Genomic DNA, 16,189 nt, shown 5'->3' on the forward strand with positions numbered 1-16,189 from the left:
TCGCACTGCATTGTGAAAAATGTATCCCATGGCAATGTGCAACAGACACATCATGATTTTACCTCATATTCTATTACTTTGTCCGAATGCCAACATACTTATACTGTATATCAACTAAAGTCGATATGATTTTGTACCATGCACTTCTATCTATTTATAATTAATTAACATCCTGTCCGTGACGTGCCGTGGCCCTGCATTTATTTATTTTTTAATTAAACTTCCTTGTCCATTTTGTATGATGGTCACCATGATGATTTCAATATATCTCCTGTTGATTATTTGTATATTTTCCTATGCGTACGGTAAGGATATGTCTATTTATATGTATTCACGGTCAAGTTTCAATAGGTTGTCATTTTTAGACAATGTTGTGAACGTATCACGTTTCAGATAATTGAACATAACGTAACCATTCAACTTAAAGTGTTTTAAAATGAATTTTTTTATTATTCAAGTAATAGGAAGAATGATTATTATGATTTATACAGTGAAAATAAATAACTACAAATTGGCTATCATATATTTACAACGGTGAAATGAGTAAGAAACGAGCAGATAACAAAATCAAGATCTGACCATAAATTCGATAACTTGTAGAAACCAATTTCCACTGCCATCGTGAAACAGGAAAGAGTTGGAAATTGCGATCACGTGTGGAAATCTTTTCCCTAAAAAAAACTATCAATTATCAATTATAAATTTGGAAATACTTGAACCAAATATGAAATGAAAATCAAAACAATACGATGGATTTTAGAATCCCTACTCATACATAAATACAGCATCCACTCCCTAAAAAAACGATTATAAATTCAGTGGATGAGATGACAAAAATCAAACAATTCAAATAAAACAGTTTAGGTTCAGTACTCAATCCAAAAATGAAAACCCAATTTGACTTACACATTAAGAAGAATAAAATTAATATGATGAATATCATAATATGAAACTAATTTTCTTTTTTATTCATTGAGGGCGCATAAAACAATCATGCCACTCGTATCATTGACACACTGCGACACTCTGCATCGTTACACAACTGGTCATTCATATATCAGTACTGATTCAAACTATCTTACGCAGCAGTAGTATAATTATTAACTTAATTTTCAAACAAAAATATACAATATCGGTTAGAAAGTAATCGGGGAGGGGTATATCTCCGGATGACGGAACGTTTTGCACAAATTCACACACATGATACGGGAAATATAATATATGTACATGCGTGACCCATTGACATAAGACATCCTTTGCTAGAATTGGAATCATCTAGATACTCATGATCCTACATATGATATGAAATTTTTTAGGTACAATCCGTTTGGAATAAAACATGCTTTGATAAAATTACAGTCAAATAGGCAGTCTAAACACAATTTTTGAATAAAACTTCTTAATTTAGCGATTTCAACCACAGACATTTGTAACAGACAATCATTGGTTTGTTCGAATCAAGCAATGTTTAAAACATATATTGATATACTTATTTTTATTACTTTTTCGGAATGACAACACCCTTCGTTAGCTTTGCATTGTCAAACTACTCGACAAAATACACTAATCATTCATTTTGTCATAGCAATAACAATACAACACATATTATCTCTTACATGATAGTACAAGTTCGAAATCTCGACATTTATATCTAAACATATGACACTTCATCCATTGACTAGTTCAAATTGACACCTAATATAAACTCTTTTTGACGAAAGTACGAATCAATATTGATAAGTACATCCATTTACAACACATAATTGATATTGCTTTTTTGGCCTTAATATATTTACTGCGGACGCTGGAACCCAGTATGCATTTTCAGCTGATTCCCCTATAATTTGTACGTTTTGCTTGACAGATGTTGAAACTGAAAAAAATGAAGGCGTTGGTTCCAGAGAACACGCAAGATTCAGCCGATCGCGATGTACAATATGTCGTATTGCGCTGTTCACCCATTCACGTAATATGGCTGTGTGTGAACTTGGTAATTTGTCAGTGATATAGGGACCTGTAAATCTATTTCGGAATTTCCCCACCTGTTGGTTCTACCTGTAGGTATGCATAGTCTCCTTCCTTCAGATATATATCATTTGGAGTTTTGCTTGCCAAATGTTTCATTTTCCTATTTTTCTCTAGATCACATTCTCTCGTCATTTGCCGAATAATCTAAAATGTTTCTTTATGTCGCTTCACATATGATGATATGTCTTTGTGATAATTTTCGAAATTCGAGAATTAGTTTTTGTTTTTGGCTATATTTAGCTCTAAAACTTCATAGTTATTTCGGATTTTAAACATTTCGGTTGAGCATCACTGAAGAGACATTATTTGTCGAAATGCGGATCTGGTGCATCAAAATTGGTACCATATAAGTTTTACATTATGAAAGGAAATTTAGGTCGATTCCGCAAGGTGAAAATCCTAAACTTGTATTGACATCTGAATTCATTGCGAACATATGGCGTTTGTTTCCGTGTTTATGTTGAATGCGTCCGCTTACACGTCCCTAAACAATGATGTACGGAACTTCGTGAGTCACATGTAAAGTTTTGCAAAGTTCCTGTTTAAAATTGGCAATGAATTTACATCATTGATAACTTATCAATGTATTACAAATATCAAATGTTGTAAGCGATTGATAGAAATCATTGGTCACACTTAAAGCGTTCTTCTTTCTCATCGGAAGTGCGTATGGATACTTTTAAAATTTATCTACAGCTGTAAACTCTTATGAAAATATATCCAGGTGGTAGGAAGTTTTCCATATAAACCCATTTCCCATACTTCAAAGGGTGCATATAGAACGAGGAGTGTCACAATGTGTGTCTTTGTTACGTTTTGTGTACGTTTAAAGCCATTCCCATACTTCAAAGGGTTTTCTTTTTCTTTTTTTGACAATGAGTATACGATTTAAGTATATGTAGATCAAGGCTTCATCGACATCTGAACCATACATTCAGTTTTTCTTCCACTACTGTGGGAGTAACGAAAATGATATATTTCCTAAGATTTAATGTATTTAACTTCATATTGGCCCCACACTAGGTCCTGGACCCTAACCTGAGTTCCATGATTTACACAAAATAGGTAGAAAGCTTCATGAGCACCATAACTATGCATTTAATTTTTCTCATCCATCGCACAAAACTTTACTCTGTTTCATTGAGCGTTTTTCTTACGTTTCTGAAGAAGCCATAACAAGAGTCTATACTTGGATTTTTCAACACCTGAATATAGACTGAATTCTATGATTATGGATGTTGGCAATCACAGGTTCTTTACGCCGCCATGGGTTAATGATGATATCCCTTCCGAATTATACCGGCAGTTCTTTAAGCTCAAATTTTCAAATAAAGGAAGATATACCGTCAACATAAGTAATATTATTCGCCATAAAGGAGTTCAGTTTTGTATACTAACTTATTTCAAATTCAAGTCTACACCCTGTATTTCTTACAAATACACTCAACTATTGCATCCAAACTTTTTAATTATGAAAAAAACTTGCAGTGTCTTTATATAATAATCTGATACTTAAACCACCTACATGTTCTTGTCTTTCTGGTGATGTTGATAAACATGTTCTTGTAAATGATGACCTCAAATAATTTATTATAAAAGGTCGTAAATACAGAGAACATCGGTCTTTCAATTGGCGGCAGAACTTCATCTCTATTATGAATTATGTCAAAGATTATGGGCTAAATATGAAAAAGAAGAACCTGATACATTGTCAGAATGGATAAAAAGTATAAGAGAAATATCAAAATCATGCATTAGACACATCAAAACAAAAGTACGTACCACTTACCTTTCTGTGATTAGTAGACCAGAAGTGATAAAAGAAGTAGATAGGTTATATTAGGAATATGTTTTGGTTCCAGCTGACAAAGCTTGTAACAACATTGTTTTTAGTTGTAAAGCACATTAATTAAAAAATTCACTTCGATAGATAAATATCCAAAATGTCACATTAACTTACAATCTGGCTTGTAATATAAATGTGTATGACTCGTTGCAGTGCATAAAATACACAAACACACATTTACCAATTTGTCAATTATACACAGTAATGGCGTACATTCGATGGGGGAGGTGGGGGGTAGATAAATGGACAATGCTCCGCCGCATGTGCATTTTTGTAGGGGTAACTGGGGAGTCTCCAAGTGTGCCAGTTTAACTTAACTTGTATGGGATACACTGGGGGGGGGGGGGTAAACATTCAGTGCTCAGACCCAAACGAACACCAGCGTTGTAAGGGGATTATCGAGACCCGCCCTTCTCACCCTGTCTCCTGCAGTGCTACCTAGTTTGTAGATTATGATGTTGGACATAATCCATCCCCTAATATGTACCAGCTTATATATCCCCTCAGAGAGGTGAGATGGATGTGGCCCCAACCGACCAACTGTAGCAGATTAATTTGTTTACCTGTTTTAATTTCTAAGTCTCTTAGTCCTGTACATTGACCTCTGCTTTAAAAACAGTTTTGGGAGACACCCAGGTTTTGAAGCAGAAACAGTCGTCATATACCATTACCGATTACCAGTTTGTCCACAAACATTGGGATAATATCCTTTAAAAACCTTGAAGAATTGATAATACTGTGAGTGAATCTCCAAAACACATCGCTGACATTAAATGAGTTACATGAATAAGAAGTAACTTCATGAAGCCACAGAACTTGGACCCAGAGTCGCATAAGAGTTACAGTGAAATGGTAAGATAAGAAACAGTGAATAATCTCATATCTGCTATAAGCAATACAAAATCGAGAGTTGGGCAAAACGGACCAATGGATATACCAGAATAATGCACACTAAATTGACAAACAGTTGCTACAATACACGAAATGTTAATAGTTGTGAGGTGGATGAGAAACACATTGATTGTTGAAAAAATATTCAAAGGATGTTTGACTATTTTTGAGAAATAATTCATTTCCCCAAGTCCGACAGCTGAGAGCCATTTCAATCTCGGTAGCCTTTGATGACGTGGTCGTGTCCATTATATAAATCTCCTACCTGGTTGGGCTTGAAAGTTTTCATGCAACTATTAATTCCGGTCCTTTATTTTTTTTATCCCAGGATCAAAAGGGGTAAAATCCTAATATCTTCTTGGTAAGATAGCCGACCCCAGAATCCAAATTGTTTTACCTGTAATACTTGGCTTATATTACTGGAGAGCATTCAATGAGTATAAATGAAGTGCGGGCTATGCAGATATTCCGTGTGTGTGTCTGAGTGGTGAGGGGGAGGGGGTTGGTGGAATATTAATTACTTGTTCAAATTATTTGGGTGGAATGTATGCTAAGGAAGCGTTGGATGCCACCTACCCTCTTCTTGGATAAGTGTATGTGAATATCCTCGGAAACTGTGTGACCGGAAATGGCCAGATTATGCAGGAATGAAAGAGCTTAGAAGAACGCCAGAAACTGGAAACATGTCATAAGAGTATCATCTGCAAGGAGAAGCAAAGTATTATTACGGGGGGGGGGGGGGGGGGGTCAACTGCAGATATGTCTTAATTTGTAGTGTTGGACAGAACTCAGTGTCCGGGAGTTTGATGATTTGACAAGCTATGGGCTTGTGTTTGGTTGGTCTTGGAACTATGCAATGATACTTTCGGAAGGTCAGTGGTCTCTTCCCAGGTATATTGTATTTGGGTTCTCTCTTCCACCAATAAAAACTGGGCGCCACCAGATAATTGAAAAACCTCATTGAGTTTGGCGGAAAACAGGAAAACAATCAATCACTTTGTTGGTTTAGACAAACTTCCGAAATCAGCAATATGTAATTATTGTAGATAATGACTGTTATGTAACGTGTTAATTCTGTATGTTCTATTGTGTATATTTTGGATAAGTAAAATATGGTAGATATATGTTTTGTATAACATCCTAAATTTGTTTCTTTCACGTTTAATGTATGTTGCGTATGGATACTTTTTGTTTGAGTCCCCCTTTTTAGGATGTTTCATCTTGGTATGCTTCCTTCTCATCACTGTATTGGGTGGACATGTCCAATCAGACAAACTTAGATGATGTAATGTTTTGTTTAGGGCCCCGTACTTAGCCTATTATATGGATGACCAATCAAAGCGCGCCGTTATGACACTTCGGTCATTTCTCTTTGTTTGCTTGGAGTGCAAAGACTGCTCGTGTTATTTTGTGTACACAAAAAATAATTTTATACCCACCCTTCACCCTCCACAGCCTCCTTTGTAATGCCTGCTTTATTTGGCCTGTTCTATTTGTAAAACCCACCGTATTTGAATATAGGCAGCTCTATTTTGATATTTCATTATGTGTTGTAGGGTGTCAGATTGCATAATCATACCTATACATATATTCTTGTATTTTTGTTTTCGATTCATTCTGACCCGCACTAGCTTATTCTGTTATATAACTTTGCCATTTTCAAAATAAATGACTTATTTTCAATTCTCATCACTGTCCTGTTTTTAATGCCTTTATCAAGTAACAAGCAAATGCTACTTGGCAAGTCATATTAACTAAGGAACATAAACAAACTTTTAGTAAATTTGAAATCGCAAAGCTTTTCTCAAATCAATAACATTAAAACTTATAACTTTTCAACACTTTACACGACCATTCCTCACGATGAATTAAAGACTAGACCTTTTGAAATCATATTTAGGTGCTTTTTCATCAAAAATGGAAAACGGAAATAGTCATATCTAATGATCAGCCATCCAAAAAAAAAAAAAACCCACAACAGTTTGTTAAACATAACTCTGATTTCACGCACAAGTACTCTGAAGATGAAATTAAGAATATTTTGGAGTTCCTCATTGACAATGTATTTATAGTCTGTGGTGATCAGGTCTTCCAACAGTCTGCTGAAATTCCAATGGACGCGAATTGTGCTCCATTGTTATTATTACTGTTATTATTACTGACTTATTTTTATATTCTTGTGAAGCAGAATTAATTAAAAGAAGATTATAAGTGTGAAGAAATCATATCTTACTGTCGCATTCAATACGATGTATTTAGATGTATCGACAACGGTATAACTATTAACAATAACGATTTTCATTCATATGTCGATTGATATATCCCTGTGAACTCAAAATAAAAGAAAATACATCACAGACTCGTCCACTCCTGTTTCATTTTTAGATATTTTATTGAAAATAGACATTAACGAGAAACAACTCAACTTTATGAAAAACGACATTACAACTTCTCCATCGTCAACTCCCCATATATATGTAGGACTATTCCATTATCACCTGTTTATGGTGTTAATATATCTAAAGTGGTTGGATACGCCAGAGCTTGTTATGCGTATTATCAGTTTTTAAATCGAAGCAGGCTACTGACAAAGAAGTTGATGGTGTAGGGGTTTCCACCGTCTCGTTTAAAGTCAGCATTTTGAAAATTCTATGGTCGTTATAACAATCTTGTTTGCCAATGCAACCTATCATTGGGTCAAATGCTGTCGGCCTTGTTTCATACCGATTATCAAACCGTTCTTGGCACACTGATTTTGACTACGGACAACCCGTTTATCTGATCAAGATATAGGTATGACCTGTCGACAGGTGATGCTCACTCATCCTAGACATCTTATCCCACCTTTGGTATATCCAGGGATCCGTGTTTGCCCAACTGTTTATTATGTATTGCTTATAGGAGTTATGAGATTGATCACTGTTCGTTATCTTCACCTTTCATGTGCGAGGAGAGAATATCTTTGGAGTAATGTCAAGTTTTTGGGAAGTTTATTTTTGATTTCTACATTGAAAATATAGTCCCTGCCAAACCCTTTCAAAATTTGAATTGGCACAAAAAGTTTCAACTAGATAGGGTTCAGTAATTCCTGTGTAATATGTTTGCAGTAAATTCTTATTTGTAGCATCCTGCGCAGTTATGCTCAAAAGCTCAGGAGCCAACTTCCTTAGCACATCTCAATATATGACCATATTGACCCCACCCAAGGACATAAATCCCTGACCCAAGCATTCAGTTTTTCTCACACATATCTGAGAGTGGAGAAGAACATTTTTCTAAGATTTGATACTTTTTCATGAGATAACCATATTGGTCCCACCCTAAGACTTAATACCTAACCAGGGGTCATGTTTTTTTGTAGGTGCCGTGTGATTGGTTCGCAAAGACATTGTTTAGTCTCGGGATCATCCGAATGGTATCGGGATTATTCGCGGACCAATCACACGACACGTTATAAATTCGTACTCTGTGACCTTCTTTTTGACTGCCAGTGAAGCCCTGTCCGATGAATGCACGCACGAGTGTGTCAAATAAAGAGATAAGATGGATTTTGAGTTGAAAAGACTTGTAGTATGACATCTCCCTGACCTGCCGCTCACCAAAATTCTTTAGGTAACGCTGTGATTACTTGGAAAATGTGCCCCGAAACGGGACCCCCTGCTTGTTTACAATTTTCTGTTTCATACCTTGTGTATTTTATTATACCAGTAGAAGGCCAATCTCTAAAGCTTACAAAAAACGTAAAACGATTGCAAGAATGGAAAGGGGGATAAGATAGACTCGGAATTCACACATTTCAGAGAAATTATTGGCACGAAAAAAATTATCCCAAAAGGGGAGGGGGGTAGTAATATCCATACTTCAGGTGCCTGTGCGAAAGTATGCTTTTTAAAACTATACAATTATGTTGATAGTGCATATACCTTTCAAGTGACAGTTTTTCTTAAATATCTATTATCTACACTTATGATACACAGTGCCATATCTTTGTGTTGTATTGTGTTTCTTGATTTGTAGATGCCTCCCCTTCACTTTGATTTAAATGTCCGAAACATAGCCACCTAATCCCCCCTCTGGTGTGTCCATGTGTTTGTCTAGCTCTTTATATTGCATTGTATTCTTTATAGTGATTATGACACTGATCACTGATCGTTTTTTCCACTGTTTCATTAGGATATAAATATAATATATTGTTAAATCTGTTGAATTTTTAATTCGCATACTGGCGATCCAACTGACAACCCTACAGTGGATTATATCTACATATAACAGTTTCTAGAGTAGAAAGTAGAAAACGATCTTCTTTAATCCATAATGATCACCTTGGTTACTGCGTTATATAATGAATTGTACGTGTTGTACATAGTGGATATAATAATGTCAAAGAAATTATTAAATTATACTTCCCCTAACAGGAATAGCGTCTCGGAGTACGATTTTGATCAAATAATTTCCACCCAATTCCTTATTTCGAGGGAAATATATCCACTAGGCTGTGAACATGTAGTGTTTACAACTGACGATACATACAATAAGCGAGGGTATACACATCTAAGCAAACGAACCCCACTAGTCCATAATTCTTGTCCACTTCTGTATCTGGACCTGATTTGTGAACGGCAATGATTTTTATCCTGACTGATGTGCAAGTACAGTATACATGCAAGTTTTTCCATTCTTCACGATAAAATTTATAGTAATATAATACTTCAACAATACCATTTCTAATTTCACTTTATTCGTGATAAAATATTGCTCTATCATTTACAAAGAATATCAAGATCAGGAATACAAATTTAATTAAGAACTAGAGGTGAACAATGTTGATTTCCTATAAACGTTATTCATTATATTCGATATGGTCACAATATACGAGTATTTTAGATAAATAAGTAATGAAAATCATTTCGCTTTTAACGTCGTGTATTTAACCGTGTTTTACTGTAACGTGTCCGTGAGGAAACCGTATAACTGAAGATTAAATGTATGCCTTTGTATATGTGATCATCGAATATTTGTTTTCATTTTCTACAGAAAACATTGCCCTCAACAAACCGGCATGGCAACTTCATCAATATGGAGAGGACGCCAAATCCGATGCGAGTAATGCTGTAGATGGACTCAAATCTGACCTTCGGGCCTGGGGAGGACATTGTGTCGTATCGGATAATAATCAACATATAGCCACATGGAGAGTGGACTTAGAGGACATCCTCAGTATACATCACATTACCATTCATTACAGGACGGACAATGCTACATGGGGTTTGTTGTTTCTACATTTTACATATTCCAAGATATGTAACTTGATATTAAAGTAGGAATTTCCGCTATTTTGTTATAAACATTGAAATCATCATATATGTATTATTGATATTTCAGGTGAAGAAAATGACTATTCTAGAAGATTTTTGGGGTTTTCGTTATATGTATCAAACACAACCGACAGAACAGAGGGAGAATTGTGTTTCCACGACACAAACTACACAACATCCACCATACCTGCCGTCCTTAATGTCAGCTGTGCAGTTCACGGACAATATGCCATCTACTACAACGAAAGGCTACAAGGAGTGAACTACACTGATGGTTATAGTGCCTATGCATTTAATGAACTCTGTGAAGTAGAAGTTTATGGTATGTTTGAATAATTTACGATTTCATTGAGATATAACTAGTACATGTTGATTAAACTGTAATTATTGACCACTAATTACAGTTTAATACGAAGACAGATGCAACATTGCATGTAAAAAATGTTACGTGCCTAAATTCAGAATTAAGGATTTGGGCATTATATTCTCAATAAACGTAGAATTAATGACTTCCGTTTTTGTCTTGTGTACGAAGAAAACAAATCTTAAATTTGCATATAATGGTTAAAATTAGTTCTGAAACAATATAGTTTTCTAAATTACATATAACCCTTACTTTCTTCAAACAAATCTACATGTAGTTTTTAATGCTGATATAAAGTTAGACAGTCTCCTAATTTTTATCAAATTGCAAAATTTTACTGTCAGGATCAAGATCAAATTCACTCAGTTCGTTTGAACGTAAATGTATAAAACAAAATAAAATGTTTTCAAAAGAAACATATACATTCTGCATTTTCAATGCTAAATGTTTTAGATATTATTTGTGATTAACACAGTACAAGCTATCATTTGGTCAAATGCTGTCTGACGTGTTTCATACCGATTGTTAGACCTTTTTAAAAAAAGGTTTTTAAGGTTCTTTGCTTTTGTTTTTGTCAATTCCCCTACACACTTTAAAAATGATACATGATTGTGTGGTCCTTAAGTGTTTAATTGTGCGTCTCTTTATTCTAAAGGGTGTCCCAGTTCTGGGTTTTACGGAGAAGACTGTTCCTTTCCGTGTCCAGATGTCAACTGTAAATATTGTCACATAGAGACGGGGGCGTGTCAGGGGTGTAAATCTGGATACAAAGGTCACCGATGTGAACAAGGTATGGTATTACCGTGAAATAAATGTATAGTGTCATCCAAATATTATAAATATTACAGTCGCGTATCTGTGCAAACACTGTATCGTAAGTCGTTGGTTTTAATATGAAAACTTTTGAATTGCGTACCTTAACGGATACACTTATATAAACTTCATTTTATATCATATAATGCAAATGAATCTTTTTTACAAAATGTCGGGAAACAAAATCGCAGCAATATTATTTAAAGAATAACTACTTGGTCATACATATTGATAAAAGAAAAATTAAAACAAATTCCGTTAAGATTACTAGTGGGATAATTCTCGACGAAAAGGTGGTAAACAGTGTTCCGTGAAAGCCCCTTTTACCGTTTGTTTTGGCACTTTCAAACTTATTATGTAAATATGCTTGATTTTCACAATGTCCACCTATATCTAATATATCTTTCAAGGAATAATACTTAAGAATTACTAATATTTGTTGTCGGAAACACATCTCAATAACTTAATACCAATAGCGATGGAGAAATGTTGCGATGTGTCAGGTTTGAATACGGGTGACCTGCTGGTTCAATCTATAAAACACCTCACCAGAGGTTAAATAAGGTAGAGGTAAACTTTCGACTTGTTTCACTGCATTTATTGTCTTCTTGTTACATTTGGCGTCATGACGAGGATCATTTGTAGCTGGAAAATGAAGCAGTTTTCTTTGCATATTATGTTACTACCCATTAACTAATGATACTCGCTGTTTTTTGTTTTTGTTTTTTTATCGATGAAATACTGGAAAACATGTACTACATAATCAGGCTGAATTACATGATCATATGGAATGATACACTAATTGTGTTGACTTTTGTTTTGTTTTTGGAAGAATGTGACGCCAAAAAGTATGGTGAAGGTTGCCAGTATGAATGTGGGAAATGTAAAGACATGGAACAGTGTCATCATGAAAACGGGACGTGTTTAAACGGATGTGAGCCAGGTTTCAGGGGAGGAAAATGTGTAGAACGTAAGTAATAGTATGCTCTCTACAAATAATGCTGGAGAAGATTTTGTTTTGTACTAAGTTCTTGACTTTATGTTCTTCATAAGCATCCATTTAGTTTTAGTTTTACTTCTAAGTGTACAGGTGTAGAGAAACTTTTCTAAAAAGTATGCTTATCTTCACTACATAATCATTATAGCGTCACCTTTGAGAAAGGTTTGCCCCGAGGGTCATAGAAAACACTAGTTCTTCCTTAAGGATGGATAGTTATATAAGTTTTTTTGGTAAAGAATTAGTCAATGTTTACACCGCCCCCTATGGTTCCGAGAATACAGGAGTCCTTATAGTTTATGCAGTTGATGTTCCTCTTATTCCTAAGATACAAATGGGAAATAATTAAAAGGTAATTAACAAAAATATGGCAACGCAGGAGGGACGCAGACTTATAACACCTAAAATATACATAAATGATTGACTATTAAAGCTGGCATAAATTACTTTTAATCTTTTTGCAAATATTTCACTTCCATGTTGTGGTAAGGATACGGTTATGTATTTCGTATAAAATACATTTTCCCTCACAAATATCAAGTCTTTGATACTTAGGGAACCAGGCTTTGTACACTGTACTGTTGAAGGAAAGCGTTACTATTGCTTTTTTTTTTTAACAGAATGTGACAGTCGTAAATATGGCGTGAAATGCCAACAGAGTTGTGGATACTGTTTAAATTTCGAACAGTGTCATCATATCAATGGGACATGTTTGAATGGATGTGATCCGGGACACCAGGGATTGACCTGTAACGAAAGTAAGTTAGAGTCATTCATCATGGGCATTGTCTGCTATAAGATGATATTCGCTTTAAGATTTTACAGTATTTGTACAACTTCACTGTAATGTGAAGTTGAAGTTCACTGCAATTGCAATGTGGCTTTATAAAACAAACAAAAATCATATAAAATGTTTACCTCCCCTGATTTCATAGAGGGGGGTCTTCCTTTGAACAAGTCACACGATGTGCGTTTGGTTTTTCCATTTCCCATGATAAACTAAGAATGAACATATACAGATAATAGTGCAAGGTGAAGATAACGAACAGTGATCAATCTCATAACTCCTACAAGCAATACAAAATAGTAGTGCGCACTGCTAATCCCTAAACATCTTGGATGTGAAAAAGCCACTGTTATGATGCAGTTACGTTGTGTATGGAGTTAATAGTGCATGTAAAGGCAATGTGTTTCAATGAACGTAATACACATAATTCTATGGATGTATCAGTTCAGTGTGTGCAAATCAAGAAAGGTGTTTTTTTTCGTGGAAATGTAACTAGGCCTACATATATGTACTATCGTCAGTTTTCTCTTACTTCCAAACTTTAAACCAACAGTTGTACATATATGCAAGGCGAATATAACGAACAGTGATCAATCTCATAACTCCTACAAGCAATACAAAATAGACAGTTGGGAAAACACGGAACCCTGGACACACCAGAGGTGGGATCAGGTGCCTAGGACGAGTAAGAATCCCCTGTTGACCTGTCATACCCGCCATGAGCCCCATATCCTGATCATATATATATATATCTATATATTCAACAGTAAATCGTTTGTTCGTCAGTGATTAAGCAAGGCGTTGTTGCATATGCAACTGCTAAGTATGAAAAAGTCCAAACTTTTCAATGAAAAAACACAATTGATGACGTCTCTGAGTTTTGAACAACTGACATAGTCATTGAATTCAGGTTACCTATCATCTAATAAACCCTGTAAATAACTAATAATTGAAATTAGGGCAAACTCGGTCTTTACGAAACAGAAAAAGTAGAATCACGTGTGTAGAAGGAGCAAGCACGTCCAATCGCCTGGACACACAGTAGTAAAGTAATCAGCATGTAAAAGCCGACTAATATTGGTATGGAATACATCAGGTATGTTGGAGGAGTAAACATAACCTTTTGGTGGGTCACGCCTGGCATTTATTCTCTATCCTGGTCATGTGACCGCAGTGATCCGTATTAAAAAGACGTTTGTAAGTAATTAAGTAAAGGTGTAACAAATGGAATGAAACGCAGTGGACGGAATCCAATGTGGACATAAGTTATCTTTGCAATTGATAATCTCTCTCTCTCTCTCTCTCTCTCTCTCTCTCTCTCTCTCTCAGCACTACAACAACAAACGCTACCTGTATAATTAGAACATTTTATACATCATAAGTTTCATACTTGTAAGTTACTCCGGGTGTAACGAATGCATACATGTAGTATATAATGTGTCTGTATTAAACGCTAAGATAAAACAAAAATATGGACCCCATTTTGGTAATTGTAGGATGTCGAGTTGGGTTTTATGGAATGAATTGCCTAAAAAGATGCAATAAAAACTGTGTAGTTCCAGAACGATGTAACATAACATCCGGCGAATGTGTGGGAGGCTGCCAACCTAGATGGAGAGGGATTCTGTGTGATACAAGTAATGTTTTGTGTAAAATCTGACCTCCACATTTTCTGACAAGGACTATAGCTACACAGGGAAAAGTGGCTCGCATGATTTTCATTCGTTTTCCTTTTCGCATGAAATTTATGTGAAAATCATGCGAAAAATCCTTCATGTGAATTTCATGCGGATGTGTTTATAAAATGTTCATGCAAAATTCCCACACCGACATTAAAAATTTGCAGGAATTATTCAAGACACATACAATGTACATAAAATGGTCATACATGTATGTTACCATTTCACAATGATTTTGATACAACAATAAGTCTAATTACTACTTCATCTTTATGCAATCTTTATGTATAATAATTCAATGTCAATACGAATATACATATGTTTTCTTTATCTAAACCACTCTATATGAATGATGTAAATATTTGTCCTGGTCATATACATGGTGGGGCATAAAAACAGGAAATATTTAGACAAAATATTTGTCTTTCTTGTTGGCAAAACTTAATCTGTTCAGAAAAAACACACCATTATTCTTGTGTTTCCAAAACTTCTTCACCTCTCTCATCTCTTGCTCAACACGCACACTCACTTCACCCTCTTTCATTCTACATCCCTCACTCAAACAACCATGCACTAACCAGATCACACTTTTAATTCTGGAGGACTGAATGAGAACCTTCTGATCAGTTAATTGCACCCTCTCAAAACTCATTTCCCCAAATAATCTGTAATCTTGAATTTTTTCAAATTGGCGCAGTTGAGCTACTTGTACTTGCACTCCCAAAGCAGTTGAAATTAGTCATCCCTGGATAAACATTGCAACATTTTCCTGTAAGTTATTAAAACAATTATCAAAAATTAAAATATCTCGAAGTGAGTAATATACATGTGCAGAAGTGTTTTATTGTTCATGGCATTCAACAACAGTTATTTTCATCATTGCAATATATTAACTAAACAGAATATCATTCTGAAGCATGATAATAACAAATTCATTATTATTTATTACCACACATTGACCGTTCACTGAAGTCCATAATTGTTATATTATATGATCACTTCAAATGAATAATCTAGCTACATACTTGTAACAGACTTTATTGACTGTCATGACGTAACAATTGTAAATACATTATGACGTCACGCTGCACTATGTAAAACTTATACGGTACCAATGTTGATGCACCAGATGCGCATTTCGACAAATAATGTCTCTTCAGTGATGCTCAACCGAAATGTTTGAAATCCGAAATAACTATGAAGTTTTAGATCTGAATATAGCCAAAAAACAGCGTGCCAAAAAAGTGGAGCCAAATTCGTCCAAGGATAAGAGCTATGCATGAGGGAGATAATCCTTAATTTTGAAATGAATTTCTAAATTTTATAACAGCAATTAAATATGCATCCGTATTTTCAAGCTAGTAACGAAGTACTTAGCTACTGGGCTGTAGAGACCCTCGGGGACTAACAATCCACCAGCAGAGGCCTCGACCCAGGGGTCACAATGTAAAACTTATACGGTACCAATT

General features: G+C 35.1%; 1 protein-coding gene across 1 annotated transcript in view; it reads left to right on the forward strand.

Moving 5' to 3' along the window:
- LOC125661694 (multiple epidermal growth factor-like domains protein 10) overlaps positions 1–16,189 on the forward strand; it is a 48,796-nt gene continuing 32,607 nt past the window's right edge. The window contains exons 1-7 of the mRNA XM_056147614.1: positions 1–305; positions 9,800–10,030; positions 10,148–10,402; positions 11,100–11,234; positions 12,090–12,227; positions 12,875–13,012; positions 14,538–14,678. Coding sequence (XP_056003589.1) covers positions 239–305; positions 9,800–10,030; positions 10,148–10,402; positions 11,100–11,234; positions 12,090–12,227; positions 12,875–13,012; positions 14,538–14,678 — 1,105 coding nt within the window. The 5' untranslated portion in view covers positions 1–238. The remainder of the gene's footprint in view (positions 306–9,799; positions 10,031–10,147; positions 10,403–11,099; positions 11,235–12,089; positions 12,228–12,874; positions 13,013–14,537; positions 14,679–16,189) is intronic.

The sequence above is a fragment of the Ostrea edulis genome, chromosome 8 (assembly GCF_947568905.1).
Source record: "Ostrea edulis chromosome 8, xbOstEdul1.1, whole genome shotgun sequence".
In the NCBI taxonomy this organism is placed as follows: domain Eukaryota; kingdom Metazoa; phylum Mollusca; class Bivalvia; order Ostreida; family Ostreidae; genus Ostrea; species Ostrea edulis.